Raw genomic sequence first — 20,241 nt, 5'->3', positions numbered from 1 at the left:
GATTGGCCCTGAGCTAACATCTGTGCCCATCTTCCTCTGCTTTATATGTGGGATGCCTGCCACAGCATGGCTTACCAAGCAGTGCCATGTCCACACCTGGGATCCGAACCATGAACCCTGGGCCGAGAAGCGGAAAGTGCGCACTTAACCACTGCGCCACCGGGCCGGCCCCCCAAGTCCAACTTTTAACAGCTATCTGAGCATACTGAGGATCTATCCAGGTTCATCAGGAAAGAACGCCATGATTGCTTAGCGAGGTCTGCCAGAGAACACGGTCTCACGTCTGATGTCCTTGCATCTCCATTCTTAAGCAGGATCCAACAAGGCACTACAGAGCTGTGTGCCTCCACTGCACTGTTTGGGCCCCGTATAATCACGTTTCCTGAAATGTACTTTGGAGCTCGGCCCTAGCGTGAATAAAAGGGGATGCCTCAAGAAACATCTACAAGAAACCCACCACTTTATTACTAAATGATGTTTTTGAGGACACTGCCCACCTCACCTTCTCCCAAAGGAGACATTTCTCTCAGGTCTAAGAGCCAGAAAATGCCTTACTCTTCCTGAACATCTGGTTTCCATTCACCTTATAAATAATGTGACTCTTACAGCCTTTTCCTTTTTTTTTTTTAATTTGAACATAAGAAATCTCGAATCTCAGAGCTGAATGTGAAGCCCGCCAAGAGCCATGCAGTTTTTTTGTAATTTGGTGTCATGTAACTATTCTCTTTTTCTACTCATCCTGATTTTTCACTTTATTTATTTTTAAACTTCTTATATTTGATGTGTGTTCCCTTTTGGATATGGCAGTTTGTAAATAAATGAAGAGACAAATGGGAAGCAGATAGGTAGCTAAATAACTAGACAGAAAGATACCTCAACGTGAAAAGAACTTGACAGAAAGATATACAGCCACTGGCAAGATAAATAGGTCGTTAAGTAAGACACGGTTTGTAACAGGTTAAAAGAGGGCACGTTCTAAAACAAACTTTAGGTTCCACATTTATTTTTATAGGGCTGTCAAGTCCATAAAATACTTCTTATTATTTCTTATTCTCCTTCCTATTACCATTTGCTATTTACTCTCTGATTTTATTTTTCTGATTTATCTTCTCCAATCTAGTGATTCCAAAAACAGATTTCAGAAGGGGAGAAGGATGCCAATGGAAAAGAGTCTTCTCCACCATCTCCAGAAAAAAAAGTCTTTGAACCCAGTCCATGGGGAAAAACATATTCTGAACCTTTGTGAAGTAAATATTCTCGTATTGGGTTTTGCCTGGAATTTAAAAAAAAATCAATCCATATCCCCTATTGGTAATAAGGCTCTCTAAGAGTACAATGGTCTCGGATGTGCAAGCAGCAAACTCCCCAAAGTCCCCAACATGGCATTTAGGACCTGGCAAAGGTATGTGCCTCCCGGTGGGCTCATGCCCCCCATGAGCTGAGCACAGAGCCATGTATATGGAAGTCGCGTTAGAAAGCGGCCCCACGGCGGTGCTGACTGATCTACCCTGTGTTCAAGTTTCCACTTATTTCATTTGCTCACACTTGGGTGTGTTTTATGAGACCGCTGCACTTAGACTGAGTCGTTAAAGAAACATGTGTATTTCCATTACCAAAGTAGGTATCAAATCCTCGGCGGGTTGGAAGGCATTCTTTCCGGTACATTCCCAGGTGCCATTTTCCGACCATGTGGGTAGTGTAGCCTGCTTCTTTTAGAAGCTGGGGCAGGAGTTTTTCATCCAGAGGAAGGCAGCTGGGCTGACAGGGCCAGATTATTTGGTGCTGTAAACCTGTGTGGATCTTAAAGAGAGAAACATGAAATTATGGATTAATAATGTTGAAACATTCTGAACGAGCAGATAAAGTGGTTCCCTAATTTACTGGACATATCTGTCGACTTGAATGCTTAATTCTATTCCTGGATGGACTTAAGGACATTTCTGAAAGGCAATTTTCTCTCTTGTTCAAATAAGGTAATGGACACAAACAGGACTTGAAAAAATGAATAAAAGCACTCCAACAAACATTAGATATTTTCAACAGATATATCAAGGCTCTATGTTAGAAACCATCAATGTAACTTTTCACTTCCTACCTCAAAAAAGTAGCCATAACATGAAGTGTACATCTACAAAAAAAAGTGCTCCAATTTTTGTGCACACAAGAAGTTGATGTTTGATTAGAAGGAGCTTCTGTAATCTTTTAAGACTTGGTGATTTTTTTTTTAACGGTTATTCAACAGTATAATGAAAGTGATGATTTGTATTTCTTATTCCACTTTACATAAACCATAATTTCAAAAGACAGTGACGAACTTTTCCTTAAAAAAAAGCAGCCATCTGACCCACAGGTTGGGAGTGGCTCACACAAGTATGTCCAGGGTGCAAGGACCACACAACGACTAGCCTTTAAGAAATGATCGCTTGTTGAGTCTTGGTGTCATATTAAAATAGAATATCCATAACTATATGAAAAGGCTGTTAAAATAGCCCTCCCTTCTCCAACTACATATCTGTTTGAGGCTGGGTGTTCTTCATCAACTTCTACCAAAACAGTGTCTCGCAACAGACCGAATGCAGAAGCAGATGTAACAAGCGCCTTCTGTTCACAGACATGTACAAGCCACAAAACAATGTCACTCTTCCCACATAATTCTCTGGTTTTGGAAAATATAGTTATTTTTCATGTTATTTACGCTAACATGTAATAGATTTATATTGCTATTTTTCAATGAACAAAAAGTATTTTTAAATTTCTATTTTAATTTCTGATACAGTAAATTTTAAAAGGTATAACCTACATAAACATAAGTTCTTTGGGGTCCTCAATAATTTTTAAGCACGTGCAGAGATCCTAAGACCAAAAAGTCTGACAACTGATGCTATAATGTCTGATAGTGATCACTGCTACAAAGAAAATAAAGTAGAAGGAGATCACGACAGAGGTGATACTTTAGAGACGGTGGCAAAAGAAAGCTTCTCTGAGGAAGAGATATTTGGGCAGAAATCTAAGCAAAGTGAGAGAGAGAGAGAGAGAGAGAGTCTTGCAAAAGTCTGGGGCAGAGCACTCTAGGCATAAGAAATAAACAGTGCAAAGGCCCTGGACCTGAACTTGCCAGGCGAGTTTGAAGGCCAGCATGCAAGCTGTGTGGCCCTTGTCACAGCTCCTGTACTAATGGATGCCACTGCACCCCTGCTGGGGCACAACAGGGTCCCCAGAGGCTTCCCTCCTCGCCTGCCAGGCCCTTCCTTCCCTGAAACTTCACAGCCCACCCTTTGTCCCGGCTTCTCCAGGGAGGTGCTCTTCTTCGTATGAAGTGGGGCTAAGGTCTCACATTCCACTCTCCACTGGACACCAGCTTTCTGTGGCGCCGGGCACTCCTGATTTCTCTAGAATAAATGGGACTCCGGGGACACCCAAGGTTGACAGTGCCCATTCTCAACCCAGGCCATGACTCTCTGGTACCTCCATAAGCTGTCAGGGGGGTACCAAGCAATTATTAATAAATGGTAAAAAATGTGTTTGCAAATGATTTACTAGCTTTTATAATTTAAAGCAGAATAGCATAAAGCTCAGAGAAGTAAATCCCATCCCGGCTCTGTCACTAAGTACATACTAAAACCTCATCAATCGTCAAGTTAATAACTGTAGGCGTTGTTACCAACAACACATCACAGAGATGGGGTGGCATTACAGAGAACACCCACCTAAGGCTGGACCTGCCCCCAGGAGCGTGTTGTATGATATGAACATCAGATAAAATGCATATTGGAACAACCGATCTACAGTTTTCTTGGAGATTCTAATAAATACTGACTTATCACTGATTTTGTCAGATTCAAATACTGACTACCCAGGCTGGAGAGACTCACAGATTTTTGTCTCGTTTTGTTTTCAATACATGGCAATAAACAGATACAAAGTAGAGACAAAAAAAAACACCCTTTCAAACTCACAATTTCTTTTCTAATTTCTTATAAGCTACTTGCTATTAGTGTTCTCACAGGCTTTGACATTGCCTTGACTTTCATTTTTTTGTGTGTCTTTCCAGATCCAACACTTCTGGAATTGCACCTGCCATTCCTTCACTTCATGATACCCTTCCACGCCTCCCTAGAAGAACCATATGGAACATTTTCAATGTTAAATTAAAGTGGGTTTATTCTGAAGGTGAATATGTTCGCTCTCTTGATTGTGGTGATGGTTTCACAGGTGTACACATATCAAAACTCATCAAATTTTATACTTTAAATACGTGCAGTTTATTGTATATCAATCAAACCTCAATAAAACTGTTTAAAAATAAAAGTGAGTTTAAGTTTTCTATTGAGACTTTTATGCCCACCCCTCCCTGAAATAACTGGACGCCTACACTGGGATCTATGCGTGATGCCTCCCTGCTGCCCTCCACAGCCACGCTCTGCTCTCCACCCTGGGAAGCTGACCTGTGGGGACCAAATCAAAGGGCTCCTGTGCCTTCTGGCTTCTGATTGTGTCAGCCAGTGGGGAGCCATGGTCGGAGACTGGAGGAAGAGGGGAGGTGAGTGGCCTGGATTGCCAAGCTGTCTCTACTGCAGGCCCCTGAGGAGACAGCCTTCTCTACACGGCTCTCTCTCTCTAGCTTCTGGTAATGCCCCTCTCCTTTCCTCCCTTCTGGTCTAGGGGGAGTAACAGCTCTACTGGGTTATACACTATCTCCCGTGTCTCCCCTACACATTCTCACCTTTTTAAGTAGTCCCTTTGTGAAAAAAAAAAACTTCCCTAAATTATCCTAATTTGAATGTTCCATCTCTTTCGAGCTGGGATCCTTAATAATAAGGACGTTACAATATCCAGGCTGGGAAAGGGAAACATTGCCCTGAAAACATACACACCCCCCAAATCATAGAAAGATTCTGTCCCTGGTTGACACTAGAAGTTTACTCAACAGAGAATTAATCCTGGGTTCAAAAACTTCAGAATATATACTAATCAGCGACAGTACAGGATAAGGAAAGATAACATTTAATGAAATTCAAAAGACTCAGCGGAGTTAAATGCTATGTGCAAACTTCTTTTAACAGAACGCTCATCCATCACAAGCAGAGAATTAACTCTGATCGCTACAAAGCACTGCCAAGGGATGCGGTGCAATTCGGTTTTCCTAGGCCGCAGGCGGCAAGCCAAGTGGTCAGCTGAAGCCCGCCTCTATTATCTACAATCGTATGGAGCAGGGAATTGCTTCTTTTCAGTTCCCAAGGATTTATTTGACAGAGCATTTTTATGGCATTGCTGCGGAAGCGGAAGCCAAGCTCTGGATGACAGCCAAACATGTTTTTGGTCTCTTCAAACACTATTTGAAGGAAGCAAGCTGTAATGTGTAGAGAAGTAGTAAACAGGCCAACGCGGAGCTGGTTCCAACCCAGCACTTTAGTTTACACACTCAGGGTACAGCACAGAGCTATCCAGAGTCACACTGCTGTCGGGGCAGTGTGATCACAGGGCACCAAGAGGAATCACAAGAAAAATAAGCGTCCCTTGAAAACACAGGAGCATCCAAACAATTCCATCCTAACAGCCATCTTCAACGTTCAGAGGGATGAGTGAATGGAGAGGCTCCTATAGACAATCAGCGAGGGTCCAAAGGGGTCACACTGTCTCCACCGTGTGCAGCTGTCTCTTCTTCACTCAAGTCCTCTCTCAAAATACAGCTTCTCCTAAGATTTTACTTGACCATCAAGGATTCCCTCCACAAAAGCAGAGGGTCTGCAAATCCAGTGAAGTGCTTGGCTTGTCCCTGGGCTCTTTCCATGAGAGAACTGATGAGGAATCCTTGTTTACATGCTTTGTTCCATGTAAAAATTTACTTGATCCTGTGAGTTATTCTGTCCTCTGTAGACCTAGAATATACCATCGGTGTAATCACATGAGCTTAAAAGAAAGAAAAGCAATCTCCTGGAGGGGAGGGATGAAGGGCACTCTCCCATCAGAACCTCTCACGATCCGCCTTTGAGAGGCCCAGGCGGTCCACTGGTTAATTATCTACGTGAAAGCTCAGAGCACAATGTTTCAGCTACATTCATAATAAACTCTCTCAGGATCTAGATGAACCACAGCTACACATATGGCAATGAACGCTACCTCTCTCCTAACCTCACTAGTGTTGAGATAATATCCAGGTGAACAGAAGGAAGGTTCTGTCCCATCAGTCAGCCCTGTGCAAGATGAACTCATATCCTCACTGCACCCACGTATTTGAGCAATGCCTCCTGCTACAGTACTTGAAAATTCAGAAACACAGGCAGTTCGCCCCCTCTAGCTTACACACCAGAGAGCCTAGAGGAAAGCCTCATGACTGGAACACAATCACAGAACATGCAGGCGGCCAGCCAGGAGTTCAGAATTTCCAGCCTGTGCCTTGGCCGGTACACTGCAGGTTTTAACCACGGTCAAGTACCACTCATGTGACCTTAGGGTTTATTCCTGGAGATGCCCCACAGAACAAATGGATAGTGGAGAATCTGCTCCCTCCCCCCGAAGCCTTCTAAAAAGCAGTCAGCTGCCCAAGCTGCTGAAGCCAAGAGCTACAGAACACACATTATGTGTGTCAGGGGCCTGGCTTTGCCATCTGGCCCGGTCCTTCAGAACTCAGGCTGCAGAACTGGCCAGTGTCACTGACAGTTTTAAAGGTCTATTTATTTTGGTGTTGATTAGCAAAGAGTGTAAATCTCTGACTAAACCCACAAAGGAATGTTGTTTGTAAAAAGGATAAACAAGGCAAAAACTGTTTCGGTGCCTTCCTCTGTTTAAATTATAAATCCAACAGCAAGCCCAGAATGAAAAGGAAGGAAAATATGGAGGAAAAGAAATTTTTAGTAAAGTGATATGATTATGGAAACAAAAACAAAGAGAGTTACCAGACAGTAACAGCTTATGCTCAGAGTGAGACTTGAAATAACAAATCTCAAAAATCAATCAACGAAAAAATCCCAGAAGTCAACGGGTCATATTCCACTCAGCGCCAAACTTATTTCCTTATTTCCTCACTTCAATTACTTGGGAACTAAAATACGTAAAAGAAAAATATAATTGTTTCTTTAAAATATCTTTAATACTTTCAGAATAAGGCGTCCTGAGGCCCCTTGCCTTCTGGGAAAATGCTTCTTGGCTCTGGCTAGCTCAGGAAGGACACTTGGCTTTAGCAAAAACAAAAGACCCAACAGAGCCAGCCAGACTCCCTGCTTGGAGCCCTGATGAGTTTCAGTAGGTGGCCATCCTGCTTATCACTACAGAGGGAGCTGCTGCATCCTTTGTCCCTCCCCTAAAGGAGCACAGGAATAACAAGTGCTTTGTCTTCATGGGCAGGCCCCTCCGGCCTCTGGACTACATGCTCCTCTTATCTCTCACTCTCTGGATGCCTCGGCCAAGGGGTCCTGTGAACATTCCCAATTTGTTTCATACATCCTTCCCCAAGCACTCCATCCATTTCTTCCAGCTCTACACTCCTCTTTGCCCCTTCTAATCTTAGAGTCCAGGGAGAGGCGACCAGGCACAGGAGCTCAATGAGAGGCAAGCATGTGTGGGGATGGTAAAGGATGGGCGAGCAGGATACTGAGGGCAATGAGAATAAGCGGGGCGGTGAGGGCATCCCCAGGCAGAAGTCCTTCCTCTTCCCACGCCACAGCACGCAATGCCCTGTCCTGCCTGCAGCCATGGGTCTCACCGGCTCACATTCTTAAAGCAGACTTGAAGTCAAAAACTACCCGAGAGCTCCTGCACCGCCTCCTTCCTGTATTTCCTGTCCAAGGTTCGGCTTCAGGGGTGAGTGGAAAGCTGTGAAAATGTCTTATCTGTTTATCAATGTGATGAAGAAAAATGTGGCTTGGGACCCTTAAGAAAGAAACCTTGGAGTCATCTTTCATTGCTTCTATCCTTGCCAAGCTTTACAGAGTTCTGGCGGAGTGGCCCCCTCAGTTCCCAAGGTAAGAACAGTCCCAGGTGAGGACCGAAGTTATTTCTTCCCAGAAGAAAGTGTTCCCACGAAGGCCTACCACTTTATTGTCACTCTTTAATCTTTTTAATTTCTTAAAAAGGAAGCAAGGGCACTAGAAATGACGTGTTACCTCTAAGCAGTTAAGATGGTGAGCTCTTTCAGGAAACGTTCCTGTGTGAAAGTGCTCAGTACATTCTTTCAGTTAGTTGTTCAGTGTGAGTGTTTCTCTGGTCCAGAGGCCAGCCAGGCAATCTAATGCAGAAGTCAGAACTGAGAACAACCACACTTCAAATGTGTAGACCAGGAGTGCAGAGGTATAACAGGTTGTGTAGGGGGTTTTTCTGGGATTTTTTTGGTGAGGAAGATTGACCCTGAGCTAACATCTGTTGCCAATCTTCCCCTATTTTATGTGGGATGCTGTCGCAGCACGGCTTGATGAGCGGTGGTAGGTCTGCACCTGGGATCTGAACCCACGAACCCTTAGCTGCCGAAGCAAAGCATGCAAACTTAACCACTATGCCACCGGGCTGGCCCCAGATATTTTGTATTGAATAAAGTCAGTTTGTAAGAATATGAAAATTTAGTATTTCAAGTCTTCCATTTGAACTAAAAGCAGTAGACAAATTCTATTAGAAAAGCTGAAGGATTTTATTTATTTATCACTTTTATAAACATCTTTATTATATTTTTATTGAAATATATTTGACATATAACATCGTGCAAATTTATTTGACATATAACATCGTGCAAATTTAAGATGCACCATTTGCTAATTTGATACGTTCAGACATTGTGCTATAATTGCCACTGTAGTGATAATTAGCACCTCTAGCACATTATACAATTATTCTTTCTTTTTAGTGGTTAGAATAAAGTTCTAATCTCTTGGCAAGTTTGATGATTATAAGACAATACTGTTGTCTATGTTCACTATACTGGGCATTAGATCTCTAGGCTTTATTTACTACTCATTGCAAGTTTGTACCCTTAAACAACATGTGTCCCATCTCGGGGGTACACCCCCGAGAGGATTTTTAAATTAATATTTTTAATCTTGAGATTTTAAACAAGGGGAAAGTGAACATAAAATCTATTTAATTATGTGCATAACATGCCTCCAAAGGATACCAAGAAACTAATAACAGGGGCCACCTAGGGGAAGGAGTGGGGGGACGAGGTGAAAAGACTTTTTTTTTTACATACATCTCTTTTTAAATCCCTTATATTTGAAACTTTTAAATGTATTCCCTAAAGACAATTTTAAAAATAAACTTACTTTTTGGGGCCGGCCCCATGGCGGAGTGGTTAAGTTTGCGTGCTCCACCTTTGGCGGCCCAGGGTTTCACTGGTTCGAATCCTGGGCGCAGACATGGCACCGCTCGTCCAGCCATGTTGAGGCAGCGCTCCACATGCAACAACTAGAAGGACCCACAACTAAAAATATACAACTATGTACTGGGGGAATTGAGGGAGAAAAAGCAGGGGAAAAAAAAAAGAAGATTGGTAACAGTTGTTGGCTCAGGTGCCAATCTTTAAAAAAATAAACTTACTTTTTTTCCTTAAAAAAGAAGAAAATACAAAATTGAATTCTAACCAGAATTACATTTATACAAAGAATGCCACATGGTACTTTATCGCGGTTCCTTAAAATCTATTTATTTAGAATACCCTTAGTAGCCTTCGGTGTAACATTCCTATGAAACCAGAAGCAAGCGGAGCTGAGGTTCAGTATTCTCCCATGGGAGGCAGTGTTAGGAGCAGGAAGCCACCGCCTCCCTCTTGGAGCTCTCACGCGCTTCCACACCCGTCTTCACGCAGCTCCGCCACGGTGGCCTTCTCCCCACTGGAGCTCCTTCCAGCCTCAGGGCCTTGACTCAGTTGTCCCTCCCACTATGTCAAACTCTCCTCCACAGGATCTGTGCACGCTGACTCCTCTTCACTCAGGCCTCTGCCCACATCACCTTCTTGGAGACACCCTCCTGAGTCACTATCACTTTACCTACTTTATTTTCTTCCCCACACTTACTGCCATACCATTTAAATTCATCTTACTTACTCATTCGTTCATATATTTATTTCATCCCCTTCTTGGTCACTCCTTCCACTCCCCTCACCCCAACCTGACTACAAGCACCAGGAGATCCCCAGAGTACAGCACAATGCCTGGCATAAATAGTTGCTCAAGAAATATTTGTTGAATGAATGAATGCATTGGAGCATTAGACTTAATGGTGAAAGACTGAAAGCTTTCCCTCTAAGATCAGGAATAAAAGAAGGATGTCCACTCTTGCCACTGCTGTTCAACATTGTACTGGAGGTTCTAGTCAGGGCAATGAGGCAAGAAAATGAAATGAAAGGCATACAGATTGAAAAGGAAGAAGCAAAACCATTTCTACTTGCAGATGATAGCATCTTGTACATAGAATATCCTAAAGATCACACACACACACACACACACACACACACACTTTTAGAACTAATAAGTTCAGACTCCTGGGAAGACAGCGGTATAGGACTCTGAACCCACCTCCTCCCACGGACACAACAAATCTACAACTACCTGTGGAACAATTACCACTGAGAGAGAACTGGAAACTGGATAAAAAGAACCCCCACAGCAAACGACAACACTGACAGAAATGGAAGAGGCAGAAATAACCCTCTGCTGAGGAAAAAACCACATTCAAGCTGCAGGACTTCACGGCTGGGAACAAATCAAAGTACGAAGCTGTTCCAGGAGGAGCGGGGGACCTGAGTGGGAGAGCTACGCCACAATAAGCAGCCTTTGAAGTCAGCACAACTGAGATGGCTGCCATAATACCTGGGCTTTGCTGGCAATTAAAACCAACAGGGAATACACCCTCAGAAAAGCTATCAAACATAAGAGAAAGCAAAGCCTCTTCTCAAAGGGCCCATGCACAGATTCACCCATTCTGGAAATCAACACAAAGTCATCAGAAAGAAAGGTGCAGAGTCCTTTGGTAAAAGAGACTGACTCGCTAAGCTCTGAGCGCATCTCAGGGAGTCAGGAGGCAGCTGGGCCCAGCTCCCCAGGGACTGAGACACTGGTGGCAGCTATTATTGTGACCTAGTACAGGCATGTTCACACAGAGGCTGGCAGACGCCATTGGAGTTCTTCCTCTAGCCTGTTGGCACAGGGGTTTGCCCCGCCAACTAGAGCATTTAATCCAGCTCAGCCAGGGCAGGCAGCCTGCCCTTGGGATTGGCCCCGCCCACCAGCAAGCCTGCGGAAAACTTGTGGGCCCACCTTGGGGGGACTTGTGGGTAGGCAGGATGTGTGGGATCTCTGCAGCAGGGTGAGTGGGTCTGCCCTGGTGGAGTGGGGAGTGCACGAGGGGAAGGACCGCATTGGTGGGGTATGTGATCCCATGGGCAGTAGGGCATGTTGGCTGAAGCCAACTTGTACCACTGGCCAACTCAAACAGCTACACAAGGGATCTGCCCCACCTCCCAAGATCTGAAATGATTGTGTGCTGCCCTGCCTGGGGCTGGCCCCACCCAGCTGCACTCCTCAGAGAACTGACAACAGCTTTGCAGGCCTGAGGCCTACAGCAACTGTGAGCCCCTGAGCCTAACAACTAGCCACCCTGGGGGCCTGACTCACTTACCAGCAAAACAGCAGCAGGTGTGTAGTATTAGACTTTGCAGCCAGCGGTGCTGGGGCTTGCTCCACCCAACAGAGTGACTAAAGTGACCACAGCAGCCGCACACAGCTGAGCCCCACAACCAGCCAGCCCCAAAGCCAGCTTAGCCTACCTGTGTGCCTGCAGCAAGAGCAGCCCCACCACAACAGAAGGGCACACAGAGCCCATATAGGGTATACTCCTTGGACATTTGGAACTGGTGACAAGAGGGAAAAACATTGATGGGCCCCATAAGGCCACATCTCCAAGATCAGGAGATGTAGCTGATCTACCTAGTACACAAATATAAGCACAGAGAAGTAGACAAAATGAGGAGACAAAGGAATATGGTCCAAATAAGGGAACAGGACAAATCCTGAGAAAAATAACTAAAAGCAACAGAGATAAGCTACCTGATAAAGAGTACAAACAAACAAATAAGGATGCTCACTAATCTTGGGAGAAGAACAGATGAACACAGTGAGAACTTCAACAAAGAACTGGAAAAGATAAAAAAGAACCAATCAGAAATGAAGAATACAACAATGGAAATAAAAATTCACTAGAGGGAACTAACAGCAGAATAGATAACACAGAAGAGTGGGTCTGTGAACTGGATGAAAGAGTAGAAGAAATCACCCAAGCTGAACAGATAAAAGAATTAAAAAGAACAAGGATAGTCTAAGGGACCTCTGGGACAACATCATGCACACTAACATCCTCATATACTGCTGGTAGGAAAGCAAACTGATGAAGCTACTACAAAGAACAGTCTGGAGATTTCTCAAAAAATTAAAAATAGGAATACCATACTACCCAGCTATCCCACTACTGGGTATTTATCCAAAGAACTTGAAACCAACAATTCAAAGAGACTTATGCACCCCTATGTTCATCACAGCATTATTCACAATAGCCAAGTAGAAGCAATCCAAGTGCCCATGGACTGATGATTGGATAAAGAAGATGCGGTATATATACATATACAATGGAATACTACTTAGTCATTAAAAAAGACAAAATCATCCCATTCGCAATAATACAGATGGACCTTGAGGGTATTATGTTAAGTGAAATAAACCAGACAGAGAAAGACAAACACCGTATAACTCCACTCATATGTGGAAGACAAACTAACACATGGACAAAGAGAACAGTTTAGTGGTTACCAGAGGGGAAGGGAGCTGGGGGGTGGGCCTAAGGGGTGAAGGGGCACATTTATATGGTGACTGACAAATAATAATGTACAACTGAAATTTCACAATGTTGTAAACTATGATGACCTCAATAAAACTTTAAAAAAAAACTGAATCAAGAAGAAATAAAGAATTTGAATAGAGGGGCTGGCCCCGAGGCCGAGTGGTTAAGTTTGCGTGCTCTGCTGCAGGCGGCCCAGTGTTTCGTTGGTTCGAATCCTGGGCGCGGACGTGGCACTGCTTGTCAAACCACGCTGAGGCAGCATCCCACATGCCACAACTAGAAGGACCCACAATGAAGAATATACAACTATGTACCGGGGGGCTTTGGGGAGAAAAAGAAAAGAAATAAAATCTTTAAAAAAAAAAAAAAGAATTTGAATAGACCAATCACCAGTAAGGAGCTCGAAACAGCAATCAAAACCTCCCAAAGAACAAAAGTCCAGGACTAGATAGCTGCCCTGGTGAATTCTACAAAACATTCAAAGAAGATTTAATACCTATCCTTCTCCAACTATTCCAAAAAATTGAAGAGGGGAAGCGTCCTAACTCATTCTATAAGGCCAACATTACCCTAATACCAAAACCAGACAGAAACAACACAAAAAAAGAAAATTACAGGCTAATATCACTGATGAACTTCAATGCAAAAATCCTCAACAAAATACTAGCAAATCGAATACAACAATACATAAAAAGATCATACACCATGATCAAGTGGGATTTATTCCAAGGATACAGGGATGGTTCAACATCCACAAATCAATCAACGTGATACACCATATCAACAAAATGAAGAATAAAAATCACATAATCATCTCAACAGATGCAGAGAAAGCATTGAACAAGATATAGTATCCATTTATGATAAGATATTTATACTCCCCAAATGGATGAATAAATCAACACAATTCTTATCGAAATTCCAACTGCCATTTTTACAGAAATGGACAAGTTGATCCTAAAATTGGAATATGGAAAATGGAATATGGAAAATAGGGAAATGCAAAGGGCCCAGAATAGCCAAAACAATCTTGAAAAAGAACAAAACTGGACGACTCAGGCTTTCTGATTCTGAAACCTACGACAAAGCTCCAGTAATGAAGACAGTGTGGTGCTGGTATAAGGACTGACACATAAATCAATGAAATAGAAATGTGAGTCCAGAAATAAACCCATATATATGGTCAACTGATTTTTGACAAGGGTGCAAAGACCATTCAATGGGGAAAGAACAGTCTTTCCAACAAGTGGTGCTAGAACAACTGGGCATCCACACACCTCAAAAAATATGCAAAAATTAATTAAAAGTGGATCAAGGACCTAAATGTAAGAGCTGAAACTATAAAACTCTTCAAAGAGTATAAAACTCTTCACAGAGGTAAATCTTTGTAATCTTGGATTAGACAGTGGTTTCTTAGATAGGACACAAAAAGCACAAACAACTAAAGAAAAGTAAATACACTGAACGTCAATTTAAAGCTTTTGTGCATTAAAGGACACCATCAAAAAAGTAAAAAACCCACAGAAGAGGATAAAATATTTGCAAATCATATACCTGAAAAGGGTTTAGTATCCAGCACATATAAAGAACTCTTACAACTCAACAATAAAAAGGCAAATAACCCAGTTAAAAGTAGCAAAGGATCTGAGTAGAAATTTCTCCAAAGAAATATACAAATGACGAATAAGGCATGAAAAGATGCTCAATATCCTTAGTCATTAGGGAAATCCAAATCAAAAGTACAGTGAGACATCACTTAATACCCACTAGCATGACTAGAAGGCTATAATCAAAAAGACAGATAATAAGTGTTAGCAAGGATGTGGAAAAATTGGAACCCTCATGCATTGTTGGTGGGAACGTAAGATGGTGCAGCTGCTGTGGAAACAGTTTGGCAGTTCCTCAAAAAGTTAAACATAAGATCTAGCCTTCCACTCCTAGGTATACACCCAAGAGAACTGAAAAAAATATGTTCACACAAAAATTTGTACATAGATGTTCACAGTGGCACTATTCATAATAGTCAAAAAGTGGAACAACCCCAATGGCCATCAACTGATAAGTGGTTAAATAAAATGTTGGTATATCCACACATTGGGGTATTACTTGGCCATAAAAAGGAACAAACATGCCACAAAATGGATGAAGGGACATCTACTGCATGAGTCCATTTCTACGAAATGTCCCAAATAGGCAAATCCATAGAGATATAAAGTAGATTCGTGGTTGCCAGAGGCTGAGAGAAGAGGAGAATGGGGAGTGACTGCTAATGGTTATGGGTTTCTTTTTGGGGTGACGGAAATGTTCTGGAACTAGATAGTGGTGATAGTTGCCCTATCTCATGGATATATGAAAACCCAACAAATTATACACTTAAAACAGTGAATTTTATGGTATGTGAAATATAACTTTAAAAATATAGTATAGGCAGGGCTGGCCCAGTGGCGTAGTGATTAAGTTCGCATGCTATGCTTCAGCAGCCTGGGGTTCACGGGTTCGGATCCTGGGTGCTAACCTACACATCGCTGATCAAGCCATGCTGTGGTGGTATCCCAAATACAAAACAGAGGAAGACTGGCACGAATGTTAGCTCAGGGCCAATCTTCCTCATCAAGAAAAAAAAAGTATAGGAAAATAATATCATATGTTGCTGGTGGGAATGTAGATTGATACAACCTACTGAAGCGAAATTTTGCATTATTTATCAAAATTACAAAAGCATCTACCCTTAAACCCAGAAAACTTCCTTTCTAAGAATTTATCCTACAGACATATTCCAACATGGGCAAAATGACATATGGACAAGATATTGACTTCAGCATTCTTTGATATATCAAAAGGCTGGAAACAACCTACATGTCCACCATTATGTGACTGGTTAAATAAACTATGACATATCCATTTAACAAAATATTATACAGCCATTAAAAACTGAGGATGCTTTTTATGGAACAATATGGAATTATTTCAAATGTTAAGGGAAAAAGCATGTGTAAAGCAGTGTGAAGAGTATGCTAATATTCATACAAAAAGAGAGGAGGGGAATATCTCCTTATATATTTGCTTGTACATGCATAAAATACTTTCGGAAGGATATACACAATTCAGATAGCACTGTTGGCCTCCAAAGATGGGGAACTGGATGCCTAAGGAACAGAATGTATGAGCGTGTGTATATAGGGAGAGATTTTCAGGGTAAGCCCTTCCGTAACTTTTTAATTTTTAAACCATGTGAATGTATTTTCTATTCAAAAAATAAATAAAATATAGATTTTTTTTTAAAAGATTTTTAAAATAATGAGTGAATGAGTCATAGGGCTGTGGGAGGAACACCAGCATAAGTGTACAGAGATCTGAATTCTAGTTCCCGGATTTGCCATTTTCCCCAAAGCACACAAGTTTAAAAAGGTTCATATGTGAGGATTCTGAACAATCAAATGTCTCAACATGAAAAGTTGAATTCACATTCCTGTAAAACAAGTTCCCAGCCGCAGAATAAGCGGCTCCTGCAACTTGTGAGGCACATAGCACTGGGCAAGAGTAATCTCCTTCTCCACCAGCAGATGGAGATGGTGGGTCTCATAACGTGCTTCTGCCAAGTTAGAAACTTGCTTTAACCGACACAAGAGCCTTAAAGTCAAAGAAATTGAGAGCTAGAAAGAGGTCAGCCTTCGAGTTCAGCCAACTCCTGTATTTTCCAGCTGTGGAAAATGATGTCCAGCGAGGTCCGAGTCTGAAGACAGGATGAAGACTGACACCCACGTCTCATAATTTCTAACTGGTTGTCTTTACTAAATACTTTTATGAACTAAAAAACAAAAACGCAGAATTTCTTAGGAATACAAAGTTCAGTCAGTCAGTCTAGGTGTGTTTATCACTTCACACTTTTCTTTCCCAACCTAAAGTTAGATGATGACAGGAGGGAGGTCTCTGTTAGAGTGTGATTGCTAAATTCACAGATTAGGAGTTTTTTCAAGAACCTAATTTTGAAATAGTCAACAAATTTCCTCCTTTTATTGTGTAAAATTATGCAGAACACATGACTCTCTATTCTCACTTTACATTTAACACAGGCAATTCCTAACTTGAAATGTAGGGGGTTAATTGATAAAAAAATCCTTGTGGAACTAACAGGCAATTATGGCAAATTTGCAGGATATGAGATTGATATAGAAAGATAAATTGTTTTCATATACACCAACACCAAACAATTGGAACTTGAAATTAAAAACAACAACATTTATATTAGCACTCCCCCTAAAAATACTTAGATATAGGGGCCGGCATGGTGGCGCAGCAGTTAACTGTGCTTTTTTAGTTGAGATGTTTAGGAATTACCTAAACACGCAAAAATAACAGAGAGACTATTTAGTAAATCTGAAGCAGCTCTTGTGATGATATTTTTAATAATTGCGAGTAGGCAACATAGTGCGGTGGTTATGGAGCCACACCGACCAGTTCAAATCCTGGTCCCCCACTTACTAGCCCTGTGACCCTGGGCAAGTTTCTCAACCTTTTCCAGCCTAGATTTCCTTGCTGAGGAATAAGGATGATAACAGTAGCACCTACCACATCAGGTTGCGGTGAGAATTAAGGGAGTTAGTACATGTAAAATGCTCAGAATAGTACCCGTATATAGTATCTGAAGGCAACGAGGCTCCCTAGCTCTCCCAGAAATACCGGCTCCTTTAAAAAAGGATGCTCGCTAACCCAAAGAGATTTCTAATTGAGTCTCCCAAACTCGAACAGAATAAAACAGGGGAGGAAAGTCATGCAGGATGTTTGGGGAGGCTGGCTGGCTACGCCGACTGGTCTCTAAACTGTTTGGGAGTACCCAGCTTCTACCTTGCCTTTACATCTTAACCACCAGCTACTCTAAATACTCAGGTTTTCCCAAGACAGAATGTTGGTGACCAGTGGAAGAGGACGATAGGGGACAAAAGCAAATAATTGCACGAACAACATTCTGAAGTGTGGTATTTGCTCTCCTGCTCAAGTCTGTTGGAAGGGAGGAAGTTAGAGAAATGAATGGCCCCCCCATTCTTCTGCAATTCGAGTTCTCTTATTTCAGAGCAAATGCAGAACCACTGGGCAGGACTTGCCTGCCCGCCTTCCCCTGCTTCACTCCAACATCCCTTTAGTCCCACACACTGTCCAGGGTGAGATCTGTATCGGAGTAGGGATTCCTGGTTACCCTGAGCAGCCAAAGTTCAAAGTGTGGAAGGTACTCAGGGTGATGGCAAGGGGAACCATCCTTCATCTCCACTGCAAACCTTGGCTACAGCTACTTCTCAGGCCCCTTATAAAACTCCATCTTTTCTGTCTCCAAAAGTCCCAGCCCACAGTGGAAATCTTTACTGCACGGGAATCCTCCCTTCTCTTGATCTCAGGACAACACGAGGCTAAGGTTGATCTGAAAGGCTCCAGGAACACAGATTCAGGAGGGCCGGGGTCAAGCACATCCCCCGTGACTTGCACAGTAAGATGTCAAAGTATGCTTGTTGAATAAACAGCACATACATACAGAGGTCCACGTGTGTTCTCACACTGCACCTGCTGATTGCATTTCATATGCTCATAAGCACGCCAGGATCTTATAAAAATGTCAATGTTATTCAGATTAAGAAAAAAAAAAGGAGTCCAGTTTTAGAGGCCTGAGATGGCTAGGGGATGCAGGAGGCACAACACCCAGCTGTACCACTTTCTAGCTGTGTGATTCTCAACAAATCAAACCTCCACAGGTTTATTTCCTCATCTGTAAAAGGGGATTAAAAATAACAGCTACCTTTACGCTATTTCAAGAATTAACTTTAAAAACAGTAAAGAACTATGCAAATATTCTTGCTATTCTTAGTTATCTAACATACGCACACGCTCTCTACAAATATACTTTTCTCTGTTAACTAGAGATTAGTTTTTAAAGATAACGAAGATGCTCAGAGGCATTGAATACACATTAAATCTGAAAGGAACGTCAGCAGCCCAGGAAAAATCAATCTGGATGGGTTTCATTCCAGGGCCGCTGAGAACTTGGAAAAATTACTTTCAGCTCTGGTTGGACAGTCCTAACCTAGGACCCCTGTGTTCACAGGGAACCAAAGTCGCAGTCCCTGCGGGCACTCTCATCTTAGCTCTCAGCCCTGCCTTCCTGCCTCCCCACCGCTCACGGCTCCCCCCGGGGCGCCCGGCCCGCTCTCGCTCCATCCTCCCACCTCAGGACGCTCGGCACAGTCCCTTCGGACCCTTCGGCCCACCCGATGGCAGAGCCCAGCACCGGGCATTCCCCCACAAATCCTTCACCCCAACCTTCAGAAAATGAAAGACAGAAAACGCCCCCGAAGCGCAGGGGCGCCCTGGAGCCGGGCATGCGCAGAGGCCGCGGCGGGCCTGGGAGGAGCAAGGGCGGTGCTGCCCCGCCGAGGAGGCGCCCGCTCGGCCCCGGGTCGGGGTGCTGTCGCCGGCTCGCCAGCGCCCGCCCCGGCCTCTGGGCCCCCCTCCAAGTGGCCGGCAGGCGGGGCGCTCGTACCTGGTAGCGGCCGGAGAGCAGCTGGCTCCGCGACGGGGTGCAGAGCGGCTGCGTGTAGTAGTTGTCGAGCAGCACCCCGCCGGCCGCCAGCGCGTCCAGGCGCGGCGTGCGGATGCGCGAGCCGTGGAAGCCCACGTCGTGCCAGCCCAGGTCGTCCGCCAGCACGAAGACGAGGTGCGGCGGCCGGCCGGCCCCGGCGCCCGCGCCCTGCAGCAGCAGCAGGAGCAGCAGCAACGGGAGCCGCAGGCCGGGGCCTCGGGGCAGGCTCGGCGCGCGGCACGGGCCCATCCTTCGCCGCCCGCGTCCCCGCGCCTGTGGCGCCCCCAGTCCCGGCCCCGCTCAGAGAATCAGGAACTGGGCGGCCGCGCCTGCCCCGCCCCGGCACGGGACTGCACCCCAGCGGGCCGCGGGCCGCACAGGCCCGGCGCCCCAGCCCCCGCTGCCTCTCGCCGGCCGGCCGAGTGCCGGGGGAGGAGCCAGCCGCGCGCTCGGGGAGCTCCTGCGCCCGGCTCCGTGGCCGCTCCGTTCACGCTTGACGGGAGCCGAGACCTCTTATCTTTCCGGCGATGAACTTTGCATCGTGGCATCCTAAAAGAGGGGCAGATTTGTTCTTTTAATAACTTCACAGTTTACCAGCATTTTTCACAGTCCTCGTGTCTTTAAATCTCCCAACAACCCTGGCAGCTAGGAATTATAATTAATATCCTTTTTCTTTTGTTTTTTCAGAATAAACAGCTTGTAGTAGGTTGAGCCTAACGCAAACCCAGTTCTCACTCCAGATCCTGAGCTATGATGTTTTAAAGGTTGTGGGAGAACCATTTCCAGCAGAATTATTTCTAGCGAAAGAACCCAGCCTCTTGCAGGTGAGAGGACAATGAAGAGGCAGAGGTCTTGGTGGC

At 44.0% G+C, this 20,241-nt stretch overlaps 1 protein-coding gene across 1 annotated transcript in view; it reads right to left on the bottom strand.

Annotated features, from left to right (window-relative positions):
* ARSB (arylsulfatase B) overlaps positions 1-19,836 on the bottom strand; it is a 166,946-nt gene extending 147,110 nt beyond the window's left edge. The window contains exons 1-2 of the mRNA XM_046667307.1: positions 19,343-19,836; positions 1,614-1,800 (exon numbers count right to left, since the gene is read on the bottom strand). Of these exons, the coding sequence (XP_046523263.1) occupies positions 1,614-1,800; positions 19,343-19,630 (475 nt within the window). The 5' untranslated portion in view covers positions 19,631-19,836. The remainder of the gene's footprint in view (positions 1-1,613; positions 1,801-19,342) is intronic.
* Positions 19,837-20,241: the final 405 nt, after the last annotated feature.

Source organism: Equus quagga, chromosome 7 (assembly GCF_021613505.1).
Source record: "Equus quagga isolate Etosha38 chromosome 7, UCLA_HA_Equagga_1.0, whole genome shotgun sequence".
Classification (NCBI taxonomy): Eukaryota; Metazoa; Chordata; class Mammalia; order Perissodactyla; family Equidae; genus Equus; species Equus quagga.
Note: the sequence above shows the minus strand (reverse complement) of the source record. Positions and strands in the feature narration are given on the sequence as shown.